Below are 21,777 nucleotides of genomic sequence, written 5' to 3' on the forward strand. Positions count from 1 at the left end.
GGTATCTCTCACAGTTGCTGAGAATCCAGCTCTCTGCCTAATTTTTCACTTTCATCCAGATGTTTCCTGTCAGGAAGGCACAGTCAATAATGTATGAATCTTAAAGGCGGAGGCAGATGTGGTTATTATTCCCTCTAGGCCTTTCCTGCCTTGGAGAAGACATATTACTCCAGAATGACTACAATTTTTAAAAATTTAAGTTGATATAGCCAGCTTATGAGTAAACGCATAGCTGCGATCATTTCAGTGCAAAAGTCTTCACAGGATTACAGTCTTCATCATGGTTTGGCTTGGCCTTTAAATTTTCAGCGTACACGCTTCAGACGATCATGCACGAGGGCTTCTAGAACAGAACCCACTCTCCCAGTAATGTTGCAGCAAGCAGCTTTCTCTTGGCGGCATGAGCCTCCAGCAGTCCATTTTTAATATTTGCTTTTATTTCTTAATCCTTCCAAACAATAAAAATGAAAGTCATTATAACCAAGTGTGTCTGTGGTAATAAATACTTTGGAGTCCAAAAATACATTGTCTCTGCCTGACCAGTTGCCCATTTTCCAGAATGTCTGGGTATTTATCTAGCAGCAAGAGACCATTATCCTTCGACACAGTTGTATTCCACTGACACCTAATCTCCTAATTAAAATCAGTATAATGATGGACTGTTTAAATTCTGGTTAAAATGTTCCTTTTCCATTTGCATTTAAAAGAAAACACACTCCTCATCACGGGTACCCCATCCTGGGTTATAATTTGGCTTTCCTTTTGCCAGAATCATAATGTCACTCTGACTTGCCACTGGTTAAATCTAAACGAGCATCTAAATGTGCCTCCCAGCTTGGCTGTTGCTTGGCAACACCAGCAGCCACCTCCTCATCGGGATGAGTTCTAATTGGTCACAACTCTTGACAGGAGCCACTGACTTATTAGAAATGACACTTGATTATTCACCTAGATGGCTAGAGCTGATACTTATCAGCAGGAAATTCTGCATAAAAATAAGTCATGGATGTGTTTAATATCTCGGTGGCAGAAGGAGGTAGTAAGTTTGGTTAACTGATATTAATTTTATATTTGTTAGCCACCAGTTTAAAGCACTTTAAGGTACTAATTTTTTTAAAGTCAACAATATGCTTAAATGCCATCTCCCACCCCCATTAGCTGACTCTTATTTATTCAGAAAATCCCCCTCTGACATCAGTTCCAAAACAACATTGCCCACAGGTCTAAGAATGCCAAATAGAATGAAACATTAAATTTGTAAAATGCAATGAAGATTTATTAGTTCCTGTCTATAAAGGATTTATAATGTAGAAGGGTAACAAAGTACATGAATTCCTACATTATTACTAAGTAGTGGAAAACAGTGACAGAGTTGACGTCCTTTTTCGAGCATAAGAAGCCTCTTTGGGGGGGAGGGGGCGGGCAGGGGATAGCATTGGAAGTGAGTCCTGAAGATTTTACTGAGTTTTGACAGAGGGAGAAGGTACATTGCAAGTGGAAAGAGCTACAAGAACAAAGGCATCTGGACAAAAAGTACAGGATGTGTTCAGGGAATAGAGGAGTACAAATTGGCTGGAACACAGAGTACATGTAACGGATTAGCGAGAGAAAACTGGAAAAGTAGGTTGAGGCACAGAGGGTTCTGTGCTAGGGGGAGTGTTTTGTGCAAGCTTCACTGGAGGGCGAGGAGCTATGAAGTACTTGAAAGTGAGGGAGTAAGGAGAGGAGTTTCAGCCTTTCAGCCTGCAGGATGTGACACTTCCTCTAGACCCGTGTGACAGACACTGAAGGAGGAGGTGAGGATAGTTGCAAGTCATACCTGTACCTCTGGAGTCTCCACTTTCCATGGCCCCAGGGGGTCAGCTCCCAGGGGGTCAGCTCCCAGGGGCCATATTTTGATCTCAGGGTGGTACCCTCTGCTCAGGCTCTTTCCTGAATCTCCTTTATACGTAGACCAATGAGTCAGCCCACCTACACACCATTGAAGGGCGGGGGGCATCTCGGTTTAGAAGTAGAAGATAATGAAGAAGGGGTCCTTTCCTTCTCTCTCCCTAATCAGGAAATGTGTTATCTCTAGCACCCGGGCTGACTCTGTTCTCCAAAGTTTCAGGGGTCCCAAAGGCTTAATGGTGTTTATTTGTTTTGTTTTCCAAGTTCATGGCATCATGCATTAAGTGAAATTATAACCTAGAAGTAAATTGACTGAGGAACAAAGAGAATGTGGATTCTGATTTTGGAAGAGAGAGCAACAAGCCAGGAGTCAGAGGATCTGAATTTCTAATTCTCACTTTTACTAAGTTTTTGAAACATAAAAATAACCAGATTTAGGTCTTTATGTAATTCTGAAGTCAATGCATCAAAGAGATGCAAATAGAGTTTCTTACCATGGATGGAATGTGTTGGAGCAAATAGAGAGGCTCATGGATTCAATCCTTTACTGTGCCAAACTGGGAAGTTGCCTGCTCTTTCCATGGTTCTTAAGTAACTCAATCTGATGCTTAGTGACCTCACTCAAATCCTAGAATGGAAAGGGACTTTATAGTGCACTGCAATTAGCCCCTTGTTTGAGGGTGAGGATCCCAGTTCAGAGAGATTCAAATGACTTGCCTAAACTAAGAGGTAGAACAAGCATGAGTACCAGGTCTTTGGCACAGAGCCAGCTCCCTGCAAACTGTACCACCTTCATGCTAAGATAGAAAGAGCTCTTCAATCAACCCATGTTCCTTCTATGTCAAAGCCCTCAAAGAACATTCAATCTGTCATCACCTAGATAGTTCTAGAGACACAACTGAATATGTTGCACTAAGCTCATTCCTGATAGAACAAATATCGAAAACTTTAGTAATGTATGACAACTCACAAGAGTTGCCACAAGAAGGTGACATTGCAAATGTATTAGTTATCAATTGCTGTGTAACAAATTACCCTAAAATTTAGCAGCTTAAAACAGTAAAACTTTATTAGCTCATGGTTTCTGTGGGCCTCTGTGTGCAGCAGTCAAGCTGTTGGCCTGGGCTATGATCTCATCTGAAGGCTTGACTAGGGGAAGATCTGCTAAGCTTATGGTTATTGGCAGGATTCAATTCTTAGTGAGCTTTAGAAGGTAGGATAACAAGCTTGTTCTACGTCCTTCAGTCAATGGGGATACTTAGATAACAAGTACTTTCATTAGACCGGTCTGGTGACTAAGTACAGACTGGATTGAAAAGTGAAAAGAAAGGAGGCTATGAAGCTCTTTGAAAACTATTTTTTAAGGTTCTGGGTGGCTCAGATGGTTTAGCATCTGCCTTCACCTCAGGCTATGGTCCTAGAGCCCTGGGATCGAGTCCCACATCAGACTCCCTGCTCAGTAGGGAACCTGATTCTCCCTCTACCCTTCCCCACTGCCTGTGCTCTATCTCTCTCTTTCTCTCTCTCTCTCTGAAATAAAGTCTTTCTAAAAATCTATATAAAAAAAGAAAACTTTTTTAGTCCATCTATGTGTTAGACACTATACAAAGTATTGAGATTACAACGTTACTTATGCTGCTTTGTTCTCAAGAAGCAGGATGATAGCCACGTTCCAGGTGACAGACAGGTGGCAAAGCCTGAATTAGAGTAATTGGCAGGGAGATAAAGATGAAGAGACAGAGACAAGGAACTAATGATAACATGGTGAGGCAAGAACAGGTGGATCCAATGGGGTCTTGTCTCTAAGGAATAAGAGGAGAGGAAATGGTGCCAGGCATCCAAACCAGGGGTCCTCCAGAGGACAGCTGTCATGCCTTCTAGTGCCAAGCCTTTTATATATTTCTAATCACTGTCACAACTCTTCAAAGAAGATCTCATTATTCCCATTTTGTGGATGAAGAAATAGACTCACTGAAGTTGAGCAATTCACCCAACCAAGGTCGCACAACTAAAAACTACCAAGGAGAGGAAATCTAATAACTGGCAGTGGCTTTGAGGATTTGCTCTCCCAGGGTCAAGTGTACTTAACAAGGTCAGCATCTTAGTCTCAGAGAAAGAAACTCCACTGATGAAATTCTGTGAATCACCTAAAAAAAAAGAGAAGAACGCCTATGATCAGGAGAAATCCTTAGCCCTTCTTTGTCATTTCCCTATGAGCTGTCTCTTTTGACCACTCAGAAAGCTCTTCCACCTTGTTAAATTAACTCTATTGTCCCCTGTCTATACCTTGACTCAGAATTCCTTAGACATAGTCTTAAAAAAATCCATTTTTTTCAACTGGGCAATTTAGTAGTACAGCCAACTCCAGCTAAGCAAGGACTTCCTTCCTCGAAGAATTTCTTTCCCAGGCTGAGGAGGGTACTTTACCCTTGATGGTGACTGCTAGTTACCAAATGGCTGAATACCATACACTCAGCACCATCTAGAATAAAGCCAATCAATGTGAGAGGTGAGAGAAGCAAAATGGGAACCTTTCTCCCTGGGCTTGGCTGCTAGACTGTCATTCCCAAGAAGAAATCATTCTTCTAAAAGCTAATAACATTAATATTTTATCTGATGATAAGTATCACATATGTGCCTTATGAAAAATGTGGGAAAAACAAAAATAAAAATTTCTCATTATCCTACAAAGATGAAATGTAACCATCAAATGAGAATCTTTTATTAAGATCTGACGATAGTATTGTGTGTTCATCTGTGCTTGTGTGTTTGCACAAGCCACCTATGCCTGCTTGTCTGCAAATCTAGGGGAATAACTGCTGGGCTTGTGGATTGTATAAAAATGATTGCAAGCCCATCAAAGAGAGCTTTTGTTTGTATGCAACTCGTGTGAGAGTGAATATTCCATAACTACTTGTGTATAATGCAAGGAAGAAAGCCTGAAACGATGCCTATTGGCCAACATACAGAGCATGCTCCACCGTCTTATAATATCTTCTCTGCATTGCTTCTTAAAACATTTTTCATATTACATGCCCCATCTCATATCACATTAACCCAAATAAAAATGTCATTACCCATTCAGTGCAACAGACAGCAGGCAGAGCGTGGTGGAAAATTACAATCATGCCAGTCAGCCGCAAAGCATTCTAGTTACGAGCATGTAGAGGAACCAATGGTGGGTGGTGGGTTCAGCCCCCCATTGCACTGTCCAGCATACGATTGGATTCAGCACGGGTGGACCCCTTCTACACGAGGCATGCTTCTGAAGAGTTCAGTGTAAATCCAATTTTATGTTGCATACCATTTTTGTTCCATTAAGGAAGCTGTAAGCTGTAAGCTTCCTTTTTTTTTTTTTTTTTTTTTTTTTCTGAAGCCAGAGTTTATTTCTAGGTAAGCAATACTCCTGGAACGTTCAGAGGCTAAAAGGCCCCAGGGCATCCAGGTATCTAATGTTAGAGCCGGGTGCTAGCCATGGCTGCTTCTACTTCGAAACCGTCTGACTGACCCCGGGCGGGGTGACAGCCCTCTCTTTCCTCCTGTCCCAGAGTGGTGTATTCCTCAGAGTTTTGGCGTAATTCATACAGGGCCATCCCTCCAGTAATGAGGACAAAAAGAACTCCAGAAGCCATCATTGTCAATATATTGACAAAATATTTTATATTTTATAGGTTCACTTGTACCACTAAGCTTATTAAAATAATGGAAGAATATAGCCCGGGAAGGCAATCACAGAAATATGGATGAGGTAGTAGAATTCTCCAAACACGAAGGCAGGCTAAGATTTTTCGAGAGCAGTGGCCCAGAGGCCATTAAAAGTGACCCATTTACACGCACTTTTGTCCTGATGGATTTTTAAATTGACAGTGTGTGAGCATTTAGAAGAGAATGCAGTTGTCATGAAGAGCCCACCCAGAGTTCCCAGGAATAAATCAGGATAGCCATTCTCATCCCTGTTCTGAGTGGACTTCAGGATAGGCATATGAGGTCAATTACATTTCTATCCCAGCAAATCATTTGACAAATTCTTCCCCAGCCAACTTATTGAGCAGTTGCTGCCTGGCTGCACTTTGGTTCGTGAACTTAGGTTCATGCACAGCCGGCCAAAGAGCCAGAATCAGTGACTGCTGGCCAATTCTGGGGCTACCTAAAGTAGCAGACCAGCAGAGGGCCATGGGCTCTGTGTCTGCTCCTGTATACGTATTGCTGGATGGGCTGAATGAAGGCTTAAAAGGCACACTCACCAAATTTCAGATGGAAAAAGCAGGAATAGCCAGTGTTGTAGGAGATGAGATTTGAATGCATGAGTGTACCCCTTGGCCCACCCACACTGAGCACAAGCACTCTAGTGCTCTAAGCCCTTGAAGCCTGATGAGCAGAAAATCCTTTTTCCCCAGAATGTTCCTCTCCAGATACTTCTTCTGAGGAGTCTTGGCAACAAAGGAGACTCTCCGCTGCTCTGCTGTCTCTCCATCGAGGGTGTGGGTGTATTCTGCTCTGCACATCTGCTCCTTGACCTGCTGTGTGGCTGCCCATAAGTGCTGTCCAGGCCACTGTCCCTGCTCTGGGAACTCGCACAGCCTACAGCTCACTCTGACTCACCGGGAGTGCCTTTCGGCTTCTCAGGACCATCTCTCCCACAGCAAGCTGTTGGAAAGAACTGGTGTCCCAGTTCTTTGGTGACACTGCAGAGCACATGGGGTTGGCTTGCAGAGCCATAGGATGGAGGGGCCCAATGAAGCCATGTGTCCCTCCAACATCTGGCTAACAGCCACCCAGGCTGTCCCATTGTGCCAGGCTTCTCCAATCACTTGAATGTTTTAGGGGAGTTAAAAGATGGTTCTGCTCAGAACACACGGCAGGACTTTTTACAGCTACAAATATAATATAAATGTAAAGCCTTTCTAATGAATGGAGTCTGAAGTGTCAAAAAAATCAATTGCATGTGGTGATGATGCATGGAAAAAGACCTTGTGGTCTTTGTTGACCCGAACCTCAATATTGTCCTGTCATACATGTCTTCTTAAAAAGTCAACATACATTTGAACTCGGCCACAGTAACTTCTTGCAAGATACATCCACGAAGGCAAAAGAAACAAAAGCAAAAATGAACTATTGGGACTTCATCAAGATAAGAAGCTTTTGCACAGCAAAGGATACAGTCAACAAAACTCAAAGACAACCTACAGAATGGGAGAAAATAGTTGCAAATGACATATCAGATAAAGGGCTAGTTTCCAAGATCTATAAAGAACTTATTAAACTCAACACCAAAGAAACAAACAATCCAATCATGAAATGGGCAAAAGACATGAAGAGAAATCTCACAGAGGAAGACATAGACATGGCCAACATGCACATGAGAAAATGCTCTGCATCACTTGCCATCAGGGAAATACAAACCAAAACCACAATGAGATACCACCTCACACCAGTGAGAATGGGGCAAATTAACAAGGCAGGAAACCACAAATGTTGGAGAGGATGTGGAGAAAAGGGAACCCTCTTACACTGTTGGTGGGAATGTGAACTGGTGCAGCCACTCTGGAAAACTGTGTGGAGGTTCCTCAAAGAGTTAAAAATAGACCTGCCCTACGACCCAGCAATTGCACTGCTGGGGATTTACCCCAACGATACAAATGCAATGAAACGCAGGGACACCTGCACCCCGATGTTTCTAGCAGCAATGGCCACGATAGCCAAACTGTGGAAGGAGCCTCGGTGTCCAACGAAAGATGAATGGATAAAGAAGATGTGGTTTATGTATACAATGGAATATTCCTCAGCCATTAGAAATGACAAATACCCACCATTTGCTTCAACGTGGATGGAACTGGAGGGTATTATGCTGAGTGAAGTAAGTCGGTCGGAGAAGGACAAACATTATATGTTCTCATTCATTTGGGGAATATAAATAATAGTGAAAGGGAATATAAGGGAAGGGAGAAGAAATGTGTGGGAAATATCAGAAAGGGAGACAGAACGTAAAGACTGCTAACTCTGGGAAACGAACTAGGGGTGGTAGAAGGGGAGGAGGGCGGGGGGTGGGAGTGAATGGGTGACGGGCACTGGGGGTTATTCTGTATGTTAGTAAATTGAACACCAATAAAAAATAAATTAAAAAAAAAGTCAACATACACCTGGGCTTGTGATTGGCAGTGACCCATTTATGATTTATGGGATCTTACCTGAAATATTGTGTTCCATTTATGGAGCTGCCTTCCAAGAGTGACACTGATGAGGGAGAGAGAGAAAAAGAGAGAGAGATAAGAAAGGAGAAGTGCATGTAGACCATGTGGCACAAGGAGTGGTTGAAGGGATGGGGAACAATTGTCTAGGAGATGAGGAGGAGCAGCATTTGCTGTCTGAGTATTTGAAGCATTACTGTGTGGAAGAAGTCAACTGAAACCAGTGAAAGGTTGTTAGAAGGGAAGATTTTGCCTCAGTACAACATACCTTCTAACAAGTAGATTAACATCCTATAACTTTCCCCAAAGCCTCAAGACTTTAAGAACCAAGACTAGGGGATGCCTGGGTGGCTCAGTGGTTGAGCCTTCAGCTCAGGGCGTGATCCTGGGGTCCTGGGACCAAGTCCCACATTGGGCTCCCTGTAGGGAGCCTGCTTCTCCCTCTGCCTGTGTCTCTGCCTTTCTCTGTGTGTCTCTCATGAACAAATAAATAAAATCTTAAAAAAAAAAAAAAAAAGAGCCAAGACTGGGTCTTAAGTAATCATTCAAATTCATTCCCTCATTCAAAAAATAATTACTACGTGCTAGGCATTGTTCTAGGTTCTGGGGACATAAAAATGAACAAAAAGACAAAAATCTTCCCTGCCCTCAGGAAGTTATGTTCTAGTGTCAAAATAGGAAAATCATAACATATTTAACATTTTAAAAATGTTTTCCAGAAGAAAGGCTCAGAACAATGGTTTATGGCATGTTGCTTTAGCTATGGTGTTACTGTAGAATGGACACTGGTTAGAAGGATTCCCCTCAGCGTTTCTGACTTGGCTTTGCAAATATACAGGAGAAAATATAAGGTCACATGTGTGGCCATCAGGTTCCACAGAGAATCCCACCCCCTCGAGCCGGCGGCTGGGGTCAAAGTGGTAGTGGCCAAAAATGAGATCCAAACTTGTCGAAGCTGGACACTCATTATACAAATGTTCACGATACCATTCTCTCTGTGTGCATATGTTAGACATTTTCCATAATGAAAATATTTTAATATTTTAAAAAAACTCAGCAATTTCCCTGGGTGGGCATGAAAGGTCTCCTGAAGTCAAGGGCTCCCTTACACATATGTATTCAAAGGTTTAAGCAGCAGATGCAGATATGAATAGCCATCCATCAGAAATGTTCTAAAAATGATTTTCGTATTGAGTAAAAAGTTGAAATGGACGATCGTACGTTCCTTTGGAGACTACGATTCTATATTCTATTGGAAGATCTAAAGTATAATTGGAACCAAGCAAACATGGATTTGGGCTAATTCCAGAGAGAGTACATATGGATTGTGGGCTATTTACTCTCTAATGCTAACCAAATGTCACGAAACCAAGTACTGATTCTCATTTCTGTCTAAGCATTTAATGATCATTTTTGTAATTATTTCACAGTATTTACTCGAAATCCTTTCTTCTTTTTGCTTCCAAAAGAACAGATTGCTTAAGCTAAAATAGACGTTTACAGCTATTGTAGTTTACGATTTTTGTGAAGTTCAGACCCTCCTCTTGAATCTTTGCTGCATGAAAGTTACCTTGAAAACAATGTTTTCCCAGGAAGCACCACACATAACCTCTGTATCTGCAGCTAATTTAGGTGTGCTCCCTGCCTGGTGTCCTAATTACCCCTTTGTTATCTGCTATCAGATGACTCCCCTAATCAGCCAAGCCTGCGATCTGCTCCTGGCTCACTTAAAACACTACGCGGAATCCGGGGACGCCTTCGACATCCAGAGGTAAGGGTGCTATGTGGCCACAGGATAGATGAGAAATCGGACTTTTGAATTGCTGCTTCTTGCAACTGTACATAATTGCTGGACAATTACCTCGGGACCAGCAAACTATGGAAACGCTAGAAGCTCATAAAAAGCATGGGTGGACTGAATAATAAGAAGAAATGAAACCCACGTAAAATGTGCAGAGAATGGGAACAAAGCCCAGGGTAGGTGTGGCGTGTGGCAGGAAGCCTTGGGTGGGCAGTGGCGTGTGGGTGGACACGCCTTGTGACCTCTGCAGATGCGGGAGTGGGCAGAGAGGACAGGCCTGCGGGGGGAAGGGGAAGTTCATGCATTTTCACCGAATTGCAAGAACTGCAATGCACCCCAGCCTAGGAGCCAGGACTTAGCGGTGGACACCAAATTGAAATGACTGATTATCTGGCTTCCCCTCCACGTGTCCTCTGCTAAGTTATGGCTTTTGGCACCAGAGTAGTAGGGCGAGAGACTCGGGTCAGCCAGAAGCCGACTCATTCTTATTATCACTTGTAATGAAATAATAACATAACCATCACCAGCATTCAAATTCTGCCGTGGTGTTTACAAAATCCTCTCACACACTTTCTCTCTGGCCATGAGATGCATGAGTTGGCTAAAGAACAACTACAAAAGCAAAATAAATAACTTAAAAACCCTTAACTCTTTGGCCGTGAGGATCAGAGGGAATTGCATTCAGTGGGCAGACGGCCTTCGTTGTAGCGGGGACATGTGCAATCAATTGTGGAAATATTTTCGATAAAGCAGTCAAAATAAAAGAAGTCATCTGAGGATGTCATTTATTCCTTAGTGATAAGCTGTTGGTGATAGAAAGGAACTCCATGTGTGCCTGCATCAAGCCACAAAAATAAGAACTTTTCTTTATAAAAGGATGTGCGTACCCCGGTGCTAGCCTTTTTTTTTTTTTTTTTTTTTTAAAGAAAGAACTGCACCTGACTCCTCCTGCAAGATACCAACGGAGGATCATTCTGGTTTAAAATGGCCCTTTGAGGGCAGGTTTCCTAGAGCCTAAGAGGTTAATTTTTCTGGAGCTGTTGCCAGACACTTTTCCTTCTGTTTGTTTCTAAAGTGCAACGTGTGTTTTCTGTAATAATATACATATGTTCACGAAGCTGGTCCCAAAGTTTGTCTTGTATTTATTTGAGTGTGAAGCGCCCTTGTTTTTGGTTTGTTACTTTTAGAAAAACTGTAAAATCACTAGGAGGAAGAGGGGGACAAGCTAATAAAACTAGATGAACAGGTTGCTAATTCATCAACCCCCAACTTGTTCTGTATCAGTTAACCGCTCGATCCTGGCTTTGGACCGACTCTGCACAGCTTTGGGGCAAGATGCATGGGTTTTGGGTCAACTGTGTTCCCTCCCCCACAGGGAGGAAAATTTAAAACATCCTTCTTGGAATTTGACTGTGGCTGGTTGATTAAGGCTGCCCGAAGCCTGAAAGTTGAGGACATGATGCTCTCTTACCCTCCCCAGTCTTTGTTTGCATGAGCCATCTGATAGGTTCTTGTGTCTCCTCCCGAATTCTGTTGCCAGGCTCAAAGGATCTCAACTCAAGCGTCCTTTCCCACCCCCTCACTTCAGCTCTGAAGTGGTGCCTCTTTAGGGGTGTGCACGATGGCCAGGCCAAAGGCAGGGCCCTTACCACACCCAAATGGCTTCCTCTTCCCGCAGGTGCTACAGCTGCTACACCACAGATGTGGTTGCCAGTGTCGCCTTTGGCACCCAAGTGGACTCCCGACGGGCTCCCGGGGACCCCTTTGTGAAGCACTGCAGGCGTTTCTTTGCATACTCCATCCCCAGACCTATCCTGGTTTTAATCTGTAAGTGCAACTCTTGCCCAGAGTGGGAAGACCAGGGTCCAGCAAGCTGGCCTGATGCCCTGACAGCTGGGAGGGCCCAGGCAGCTTTTGGGGATCACCCTGACCACGAGGGGTCTCTGAGAGTCACCCTACAGAGTCCACCCCACAGAGGCCTTATGCTCAGAACCACCCAGGCTCCTCTTGTCACCAGCCAGGGCCACTCATTACCAAGGCAGGTAGCTCGGGCCTCTCTCACCACGCCGCAGAGAGAACAGTGCTGAGCGCTTTGCTTGCGCTGCCTCCGAAAGTGCTGCGTTCACCCTGTGGGGAAGTATTCTCATCCCCACTTCACAGATGGGAAAACTGAAGCTTAGAAAGGCAGAGACAAAACTGGAGCCCAAAGCGTTTCATTTTCTACATCATATTGCCCACCCGCCCCCCACCCCCAGCAAAACCCTCTTCAGAGGACTTCTCTGCTTGAAGCACAGTAAACTAGAAATCACATGAAGGTCCTGACAGGTTACCTGATACCATGTAGACTGGTCGATTTATTTTATTTTTATTTTAGAACTGAGGTTTTGCCCTCTGGCCAATTCCAGCATCTTCTTGCTTTTATGGAAGTATTGAAGTGTTGCTATTGCCATTATTGATTATTGCCCCAACTTCTGACCTTTTTGCTGGGCTGCTAAATTGTATTCACTCCTTGGTCAGTCTCACTCCCATTTCTGAGTCCATTTCTACGAAGTCCCTATCCCCTTCAGCAGCCCCACACTGAAATTGTAGGAGGGGTTGCTGAGGGAGTCCCATCAGCCGCCCCTTTGTCCCTCACCACCACCACCCCCACCCCCTGCCACCTCCAGGAGCTGCTCCCCTGAGTCAGTTCCCCTTGCCACTGACCACGGACACGCCCTGCAGTGGGTGGCCCCCTGTCCCTGTTGCTGCTCCCACTCTTCTCTCGACCACTCTGAGCCCACGTTGGTTCAGGCTCTGGCTCTTGAAAATGGACAGAGTGTTCTGAAAGCTCCGAGGGCCCAGAACTTCTCCTCCCCGCCCCCCACCCCCACCCCCAGCTCCCAAGCAGCACCTGTGCAGGGCAGGCCTGACCTGAGCAACCCTGCGGCTGCTCGGCCCCTTGGCCTAAGCCATCCTCTAGGAGAAGAGAAGTGTCCTTGGCCCAAGGAGCCCTGCCCAAGGCCATGACAGGAAGGACATAGGCTGCATGTACCTGGCACAGCAAGGACGTACCCACAGGGCCAGTGTTCTTGCCAGCGGCTGTCGTGGCAGCTCGTAGGGACCATTCAGGTGGTAGCTCTGGGGACAGTGACCCTGTGGGAAAGCAAATGCAAATGGCCCCCAAGTTAAGAAAATAGATCAGCTTCCACCACTTGCTCAGGTTTGAAACAAACCCTATAACCCTTCCTCATTGATGGAATATGAAGACCGTGGGCCTCCCTCTCTAGGACCTGGAAAATTAAATTCTAAGGATGAGATTGACTTCTTGGGGGCCAGATGGAGTGTGGACTCAGTTGTGCAGACATTTATCATGTGCTTACTGAGTGGCGAGTGGAATAAGGCACAGCACCTGCTGGAAAGCATGCAGACCCCGGCGGGGCGGCGGGGGGGGGGGCGGCCTTCTGATGAGGACTCTAAGTCAAGGCCGGGGTCTGCTTCCCTGGCAACAAGCTTCGGGTAGCCCCGGGTTACTGCCACCCCGTTTTCAGTGCCACTTTTGTTTTTCTCTTTCAAGTATCATTTCCATCCATAATGGTACCACTGGCCCGGATTTTGCCCAATAAGAACCGAGATGAACTGAATGGCTTTTTTAACAAACTCATTAGGAATGTGATTGCCTTGCGGGACCAGCAAGCAGCCGAAGAGGTAACGTATCTTAATAGGACACGGCGTCGAAATGGAGTGGGGCCTGATTTGGCACCCCTCCCTCTGTCCTGTCTCTTCCCTCCCAGCCCTGCACACACCGCGCTGGCCCTTACTGAGGCCTACCACTTAGAGCTTTCCAGGGCATGAGAAGGAAAGGAGAAGGGCTGAGAAGGGGTGATCACAAAAGAGAAAAGAGAGGACAGAGGGGAAGGATGGTGGACAGAAGCCCAGAGCAAACGGTCCAGGCTCTGACATGGGCGCCCCCCCCCCGAAACTCACAGCCTCTCTATTTCAAGCACCAACAATAGCAACCCCAAAGAATTTTCCAGGTAAATGTGCCCACGTGGACTTTTCATCGGCATATCCTATTGAAAATCGGCAAGATGGATTTTACAGCATGAAGAGCATCAGCCGTAGAGAGGAGCTGGGGCAACTGGTAATTGATCTCACACTGGCTTTCAGCATGGACGACGTGGCTACGAAATTTGGGGGTGAGGGCTCTCTCCTGCTGCATCTGAGACCCTGAGACTTTTTCCTCCTTACAGACTTGCACCACACTTGGCACATAGGAGGAATCCAGGGAATATTTGGCTGAGAACAGAAATGGGACTTTTCAGTTAGGAAAATAATTTCACTGCTGGATACACTCATGCATGCCTAATGCTATTCTTTAAGGGCCTCGTTGCATTCAAGAAAGTTGCTTCAAAAGGAAACAACAAGGGCTGAAGTGTCTTCTCTGGAATTGACTTGTGCGAGCTTTAAAAGGGTTGCTTCAAAGACTAGCTCAGAGAGATTAATAAGGGACAACGTGAGGTCCCATTGCTGCGCTGGGGGGCCCAGAAGGAGATCGGGGGTCAATCAGTGGCTGGATGCACCAGCAGCAGCCTCGTCTCGCCTGGCGTCCCCCCGCTGGAGACTCGGAAGCAAAGGTGTCCTGGTTCAGAAAGCAGAGGAAGGTGTGCAGAAGCTCACAACCCCTTGGCCCACACCACTGTGAACTGCACTTGATGCCCTTGGAAAAGAATCAGCTCACTGGTGTCCCTGGCCTGGCTTTGCCACCTAAAAGGACAGAACATTCTCATCCAGATTCATGCGTCTCCAGAATGAGGATGAAGCCTACGGAAGGAGGGGCGGGGAAAGCCACGTTTCCAAACCTCAGAATCGCTCTGAAGAGCTTTCTGATGACAGTTTTGTCACACACACACACACACACACACACACCCGCCCTTCCCCCAGCCCGAACCCCACAGGCTGTGGAATCAGGCTGAAAATTCTAAAACTGTTGCACCCAATGGCTTACTATGAGGTGAGGGGTTTATTAAAGATCCAATTACTGGGATTGCCTCGAGCTCTTCCTTTTATAAACTCGAGAGCTATTTGTTTCAAACAATGAGTTGATCTGAGAAAAACCTCCCAACCACAAATCCAGGACTGCCCGTGTCAAGACAGAGCTATATGGTTACTAAAAAAACTTGCTTTAAACCCATCTAAACTCTGTAGACATTCCATCAAGCAGATGTGTGTTTGCGCAGTGGAAAATGCAGCACAGATGTTAAAAGGTAAATATTTTTCTAAGCTCTAGCCGATGGGTGGATTAGACACCTACATCTATCAGGGTGCGTATTTTTCTTGGATATAACCATAAAGCAGCACTGTTTCAGTCCTAAATGGGCAGTGTTCAAATAGCCTCTGTGATGCAGTGCAAATAAAAGAAACCCATCTACACTAATGCTCTTCTCCAGCGCCCAGGCCCTAGGGAGCAGCCCTGTCCTCTGGCCTTTGTAGCTGGAGGTGACAACAGAGTTCTAACCATGCTCGATGGCCCTCTAGCAGCCTGTCAGAGCAGGGACGAGAGGAAGGGGTGCCAGCTGCAGTTTTACCACTGGGAAGAGCCCCCGGTGCTCTCCTGCCCGACACCGTCTCCACCCCCCTCCCGTAAAGCCAAGGGTGAGCCTCAGGGACAACTGCGTGGCACCCTGAGGAGTTCTTTCTTTCTTTCTTTTTTTTTTTAAGATTTTATTTATTTATTTATTCATGAGACACACAGAGAGAGAGAGAGAAAGGCAGAGACACAAGCAGAGGGAGAAGCAGGCTCCCTGCAGGGAGCCCGACGCGGGACTTGATCCCAGGACTCCAGGGTCAGGCCCTGGGCTGGGTCAGGTGGGTGCTAAACCGCTGAGCCACCCGGGCTGCCCACCCTGAGGAGTTTAACACTCCCCAGCTGACAGGCCTGGGAATTCTCATCCAAGAGCCAGGGTAAAAGAAAGCACTCACCTGCCACATGTGCCATCATGCCCTGCCCCGTCCTGACTCTGCCCCACGGGACCACAGCAGCCACCCAGATGTTGGCCAAGCATCAGGAAGGAATCTGGGGAAAGCCAGCCCTTGAGGATGCCTCCTGGAAATCAGTATGAGCAGGGCCAGGCTGGAAAGAGGCAGTCAGCTGTGGCTCACCTGAGCAGGCTGGCAGGACACCGAGGCCCTGGCTCCTGAGACTCAAGGTACTCGATGCCCACAGGCTTAGCTGTGAGCCCCGCTGGCATCTCAGCAGACATCCTGCAAGGACACAAAAGCTGGAAAGCAGTGGAGCTCCAAAGGCCTCAGTCTCCAAGGGCACGCACTTGTAAGCAAATCCAACACAGCCTTTCTCAAAAAATGTGTTTACCGCATTGCACTGTTATTTGTGGGATTATTTGTCGCAGGCCTAACACGTGCTCAGCACCACACCAGGCATGGGGGTGGGCCACAGGGTCCTGCCCTGGACTCGCTTATACTCTTGTGGAGGAGAAAAAGCAACAGCACGTGAAGTAACAACAATCTTATGGGTTGGAATTAAAGCACTGACACGTGGGGCAGGCACGGATTATTTAACGCAATAGAAATTCAGAAGCCAAAAAAAAAAAAAAAAAAGAAATTCAGAAGCCAAGGAATTGTGCACACGTTGCACCAGGTACAGTACTTTGGAATTATGTTTCTCCCAGTGGTTCTAACTCTCTCCTTTGGCTGTTTAGCTCCATACACTTTGGAAAAGACAACCAACATATTGGTTGTCACTCATCACATTAACGAGCTTTTCGAAGAAAGGATAGGCCAGGGATACATTTGGTCAACTCGAAAGCAATACATAAATGCTTCGATTGTTACAATTAGTGGTAGTAAAAATATGAAGAATATGCAAATTGCAGCTAAGAAGATAGGGGAGAATGGTAAGAAAGCTCTAAGCACTTAAATGAGGCAGGGGATCCTTATGGGAAGAGGGACCCAAGGGTGGGGGAGGTATGGGCAGGCCAGGATCCCCAAGGCTCATTCCCTCCTGTCCCTGCTTCTGCCAATTTCCTACTGTGTGAGGAAAGCGAATGGCCACCTGAGTGAGCCCAGAGTGGTGTGTAAGTGAACAAGGGAGCTCGTGCTTTGCTTTAAATCTATAGGTGCTTCGCTTTCTTGTTGGAAAACCAACCAGCCAACCAACAGTACGAACATGTATAAAGTAAAAAAAAAAAAAAAAAAAAAAATCAAAGCCTCCACCACACCCGGGTTTTCCCACTCCTCCAGCTCGCTGTGAACTGCCGGGTTTAGATGTTGCTAAACATCTTCTATGCGTGAACAAATACGTGTAATTATGTGTATTGTACATGTACCGTTTTTACAGAAATGAGGTTCCACTGTGCATATTGTTCTGCAACTTGCTTGTTTTTTTTTTTTACTTCCCCAAATGGCTTAACACGTTTCCCAATCAGCCCAGATAGAATGGCCTCATCCTTCTTAACGGCAGCATCACCGTCTGCTGTTTGCTGCACCAGAGCCTGAGAACCCAGTGCCATATAAAGGACATTCGAGGCTTCCAGGTTCTCACCATCTCAGATAATCCTGCAGCGAGGGTGCTGGTCCCATCAATCTCATTAAAAGTTACACATATACATGAGGTGCCTGGGTTGCTCAGTCGGTTAAGCTTCCAATTCTTGATTTCGGCTCAGGTTATGATTTCAGGGTCGTGGGATGGAGCCCCATGTCAGGATCCGTGCTCAACACAGAGTCTGCTTGGGGTTCTCCCTCTCCCTCTGCCCCTCCCCACTGCTCACACTCTCTCTGTCTCTCAAAGAAATGAAAAATATCTAAAAAACAAAAACAAAAAACAAAAAACGCTACATATGCATGTCTTTTTTTTTTTTTTTTTCAAGAAGTCTCATTCATGTGACTCAAAGGTCTAGAATAGGCGTTTTCTCCGTTTGTCCCTTAGAGGCGGAGAGATTTCCTCCAACTGATCCTGGATGCCCGACATTTGGCCACCTCTCTGGGTGTGGACAGCTTCGACATGGTCAGACAAGTCTTCTCCTCCACCGACTGCACCGTGGGTCCCTCCCGGCCACACCAGCCCAGACACCTGTCCCAGCCTCTGACTCTGGATGAGATCGTGGGCCAGGCCTTCATCTTCCTCATCGCTGGCTATGAGATCATCACCAACACGCTCTCTTTTGCCACCTACCTCCTGGCCACCAACCCTGACTGCCAAGAGAAGCTTCTGGCAGAGGTGGACAGCTTTAAGGAGAAATATGTGAGTACCGTTGTCCATTGGAAATCCGCAGGACATATGATTTTGTGTTGGTACAAGTGAAACTTATTTTTGATAATCTCCTCACTAAAACCACATTCTAAGTTTATAAGATGAAACTGGGGTGTTGCCCACCTTCTCTATACCTCTGGGTGAGCGAGTAAAAGGAAGTGTTCAGGACAACAGAAAAAAAAAGGAAAAAGAAAGGAAAAGAAAGAAAAGAAGGTGTGTCGTGCACATGCCTCTGCCATGTGGGGTGGTCTGTGGATCCAGGCCTGGCTCGGGAGGCTGCAAAGTCTTAGCTCCGAGGGAGGGTCACAGAGCCAGGGATGGGAAGGAAGGGGGAGGTGTGGTTTCCCAATGCTCTGACTGTGGAGTCAGCGCTCTCCCTGGGAGGCAGGTGTGAGGCTGGAGGGGAACCCAGTCCTCCTGGCACAGGAGCGGACCGAAGGATAGACCAAGCCAAAGCAGGAATGAAACCTGGGTGAGCATCGAGGAGGAAGGCCATAAATGGAGTGAGGTGAAATGGGCTGGTTGGCACCGAGTCCAGATTCGGGATGTTCCTTCTAGATGAGCCTCTTCTTTGGTGGAGTTGAAGCAAACTTTCAAGGGTGCTGAGCGAGGCTACTTTATCACCCCATATTTTTCTGGATGCTTTTATGCGCACTGCTTTGAGTCACAAGTTGTTAAAAATCTGTGCTTTTAAAGGGAAGGACACTCTAGTAGACTTCATTACATTCTGATATAATTATTACATTCACAATTTGGGGGCAGTGGCCTGTTCTTAGAATCCTTAGAAACTTTTCTTTATATACTGAGCTGATAACTGCTTTCAGAAAAATCCACTTCTTTATCCCACAAGGGAAGTAGGTGCAAGGTCAGCCTTTCTTTGTGAATGCAGTTTTCAAATATTTTGTTATTTCAAATATTTGAAAACCTCATTAGCTATGTTACTAATTGCCTCAACTTTTGGCTCATCACGAGCCAACGGTCAACTTTAAGTTCCACACCGTTCTGACATCTGCTGGGCCAGGTCTCCCCAGGGCACTGCTTATCCCGTTGATTTCTTTGAGCCTGGATGCAAGAGTTTATACTTATCCATACTGTTGCTCACATCAATCAAAATAATTTTGAATCCTGGTTCTGCCATCTGTCATATTAGCAATTCTTCAGCTTGGAGTCGTCTGAGACTTGGTAAGCATGCCTCCTCTTCCACGCAAGTCATTGATTAAAATGTTGAACAGGACAGGGCTTCCCTCCAGGTTGACATTGATCCGTTAATCAACATTCTTTGGGCATGGAGTCTCAATAAGTTGTGCATCCAAATAACCCTGCTACCTATTCCCACCACCCATCATATCCTGTTTCCTGGGTACTTGTGATGTTTGTCTGTCTGTCTGTTTGAAGAGGGACTCATGATGACTGGGGTACATGACTGCAAGAGAAAGCTGAAGGGCATATCTAGCAAGATACATTTAGTGGCACCTAACAAAACCCAATCTAAACTGATTTAAACCCCCCAAAAAAAAGAGGCAGTGGGGAGGTGGGGTTACTTATTAGTACAGATCACAGAGCAGCCTAGGAAGAGATGTGACTTTGAGCAAATCTTTACCCAGGCCTCAAATGTGTGTGCAGATCCCAGTTTCTCCCCAGTTCTTGGTTGTGCATTCTTAGTACTGGTCCCATTCTCATGTGCTTTCCTCTCAAAGTCCGGGGAGCCAGCCAAGAATGTCTAGGACTACAGTAGGCTTCCTTGCTCGTTACCAAGAGAGAAAAGAATCTGTGGCTCTAAATTCTCAGCAGGAGTCATCAGGCTCACCGTAGTTGGGATCCTTAGGTCACTGCCCATTCTTGAGCCAACCATTGCAGCCATGGGAATGGCGGCGTGGAGGGGCTTAAGCCAGTCAATCCCACCCCCGGAGTTGATCATACCCATGTCATACGACTGAGAACTTGGGAGAGCACATGCCCGAGGAAGCTCTGGCTGCTATCTTGGGAAGGCAGTAAAGGCAGTAGAGGGTATTCGCCCCATGGTCTCAAACAAACCAGAAGCCAGCATCTAGAGAGTGGTCAGCAGTGTGGGAGACATGGTGGTGGGTTGAAGAGGGAGGTAGAAATCATGATCACACCTTCAGAAAATGTAATCACCAACTGAAAAAAAAATAATGTCTATGAAAACAATACCCACCCTCCCAAATGAAACCTTCCTGGGCAATAGAAGGCAGCAAATAATCAAGTCTAGAATGTATGGTGTCATTGAGAGCGCTCATGGGGCTCTAGGAGTCTGTCCCACCAGCTACACCATAATTATATCCGTTATGTTCATCTACCACGAGGACACAAGGAGTGTTCCACTGGCTTCCATTCAGAGGCCCTCACTCACACAGCCCCTCAGCTCTGACATAGCCTCAACTGACCATGACCTCAAGGAGGGTGATACTGTATCACCAAACGCAGCCTCCTTCCAATCCCTCCACCCCCCCGGGTGGGGCTTCTTTCCCCAGAGAACTGTCTCCCCGGGGGGCTGTGCAGAATGTGGCCAGGCATTGAGACTCCATGAGAAAAGAAACAGATTTTGGTAGGTAAAGTTTTTCAAAGGGGGAGATGGCTTAAAATGCAGATGCCAGGGCTCTTTCCTCATAGGTTCTTATTCTGTAAGTCGGGGCCAAGGCCTAGGAACCTGAATTTTAAATAAACGTATCAAATGATTTTGATACGGGTGGTCTCTGGTTCCACCTTTGAGAAGTCAGCCCTAGACTCTCAGGGCCCAGACCCCTCTTCTAAGAAGAAACAGGAGCCAAAGCCCTGCTCCAGCTATGAAAGCCCCCCCTACCAAGCTAGGTCATTTTCTTTCTCTGAGTCACAGCTGGGACTGTCTCTGAGAAATGGGAATACATAGGGGTTGTCTTTTCTTTAATTGATTAGGCAATCACAATTGTGTTAATAGCCGTGTAAGTGTTGTACATGATAACCATTCAATGATATTTGTAGGTTCTTTTTTCTTTTTCTTTCTTTTTTTCCCTTCCTTTCTTCCTTCCTCTTCCTTCCTTCCTTCCTTCCTTCCTTCCTTCCTTCCTTCCTTCCTTCCTTCCTTCCTTCCTTCCTTCCTTCTTCAATATAATCAGAGTTCTGTTAATAGGGGCCATCTGTCAGGACATGGAAATGCAGATTAGATGTTCACACATTCGTTATTTTCCTGAAAATTTGCATGTAAAGTATGACTTGTTATAATTTTCCTGTTGCTTTCCATGCAACAAATATTTCTGAAGTGCCAATTAATGCCAGACTCAGGCTCCAGACCCTACACCCAAAGATGCTCTGACTTAGCTCTTCCACAATGTCCCTGGAGAGCCTTGCACAACTCATCTCATGGTTTCCCTCATATTTGTCAAGAGATCGCTGGGTTGGAGCTCCAGAGTTTCTATCTTCTGAGCCATATCTTTTTATAGCAATGCCCTATGAGAATGTGATGAAAGCTATGTCCCTCTCCCCAAGAATAGGAGTGTGTATGTGCATGGTATCAATCAGGATTCTTTCTGTTGATAAGTGATAGAAACCTTAACCCAGATTAGCTAGGGAGCTTATTGACCCACACAACAGAAAACTCCAGAAAGGAGATCTGCCTTCAGGTGTGGCTTGATGCAGGGGCTCAAACTCTGTCACTG

The 21,777-nt window shown here is 45.8% G+C and overlaps 1 protein-coding gene across 3 annotated transcripts in view; it reads left to right on the plus strand.

Annotated features, from left to right (window-relative positions):
* The window catches only part of TBXAS1 (thromboxane A synthase 1), a 162,199-nt gene that overhangs the window by 95,709 nt on the left and 44,713 nt on the right, over positions 1 to 21,777 (plus strand). For all 3 annotated transcript variants that reach the window (XM_077850141.1, XM_077850142.1, XM_077850139.1), the window contains 4 exons: positions 9,761 to 9,849; positions 11,558 to 11,706; positions 13,433 to 13,563; positions 17,801 to 18,115. In XM_077850141.1, coding sequence (XP_077706267.1) covers positions 9,761 to 9,849; positions 11,558 to 11,706; positions 13,433 to 13,563; positions 17,801 to 18,115 — 684 coding nt within the window. The remainder of the gene's footprint in view (positions 1 to 9,760; positions 9,850 to 11,557; positions 11,707 to 13,432; positions 13,564 to 17,800; positions 18,116 to 21,777) is intronic.

This window comes from Canis aureus, chromosome 15 (genome assembly GCF_053574225.1).
Source record: "Canis aureus isolate CA01 chromosome 15, VMU_Caureus_v.1.0, whole genome shotgun sequence".
In the NCBI taxonomy this organism is placed as follows: domain Eukaryota; kingdom Metazoa; phylum Chordata; class Mammalia; order Carnivora; family Canidae; genus Canis; species Canis aureus.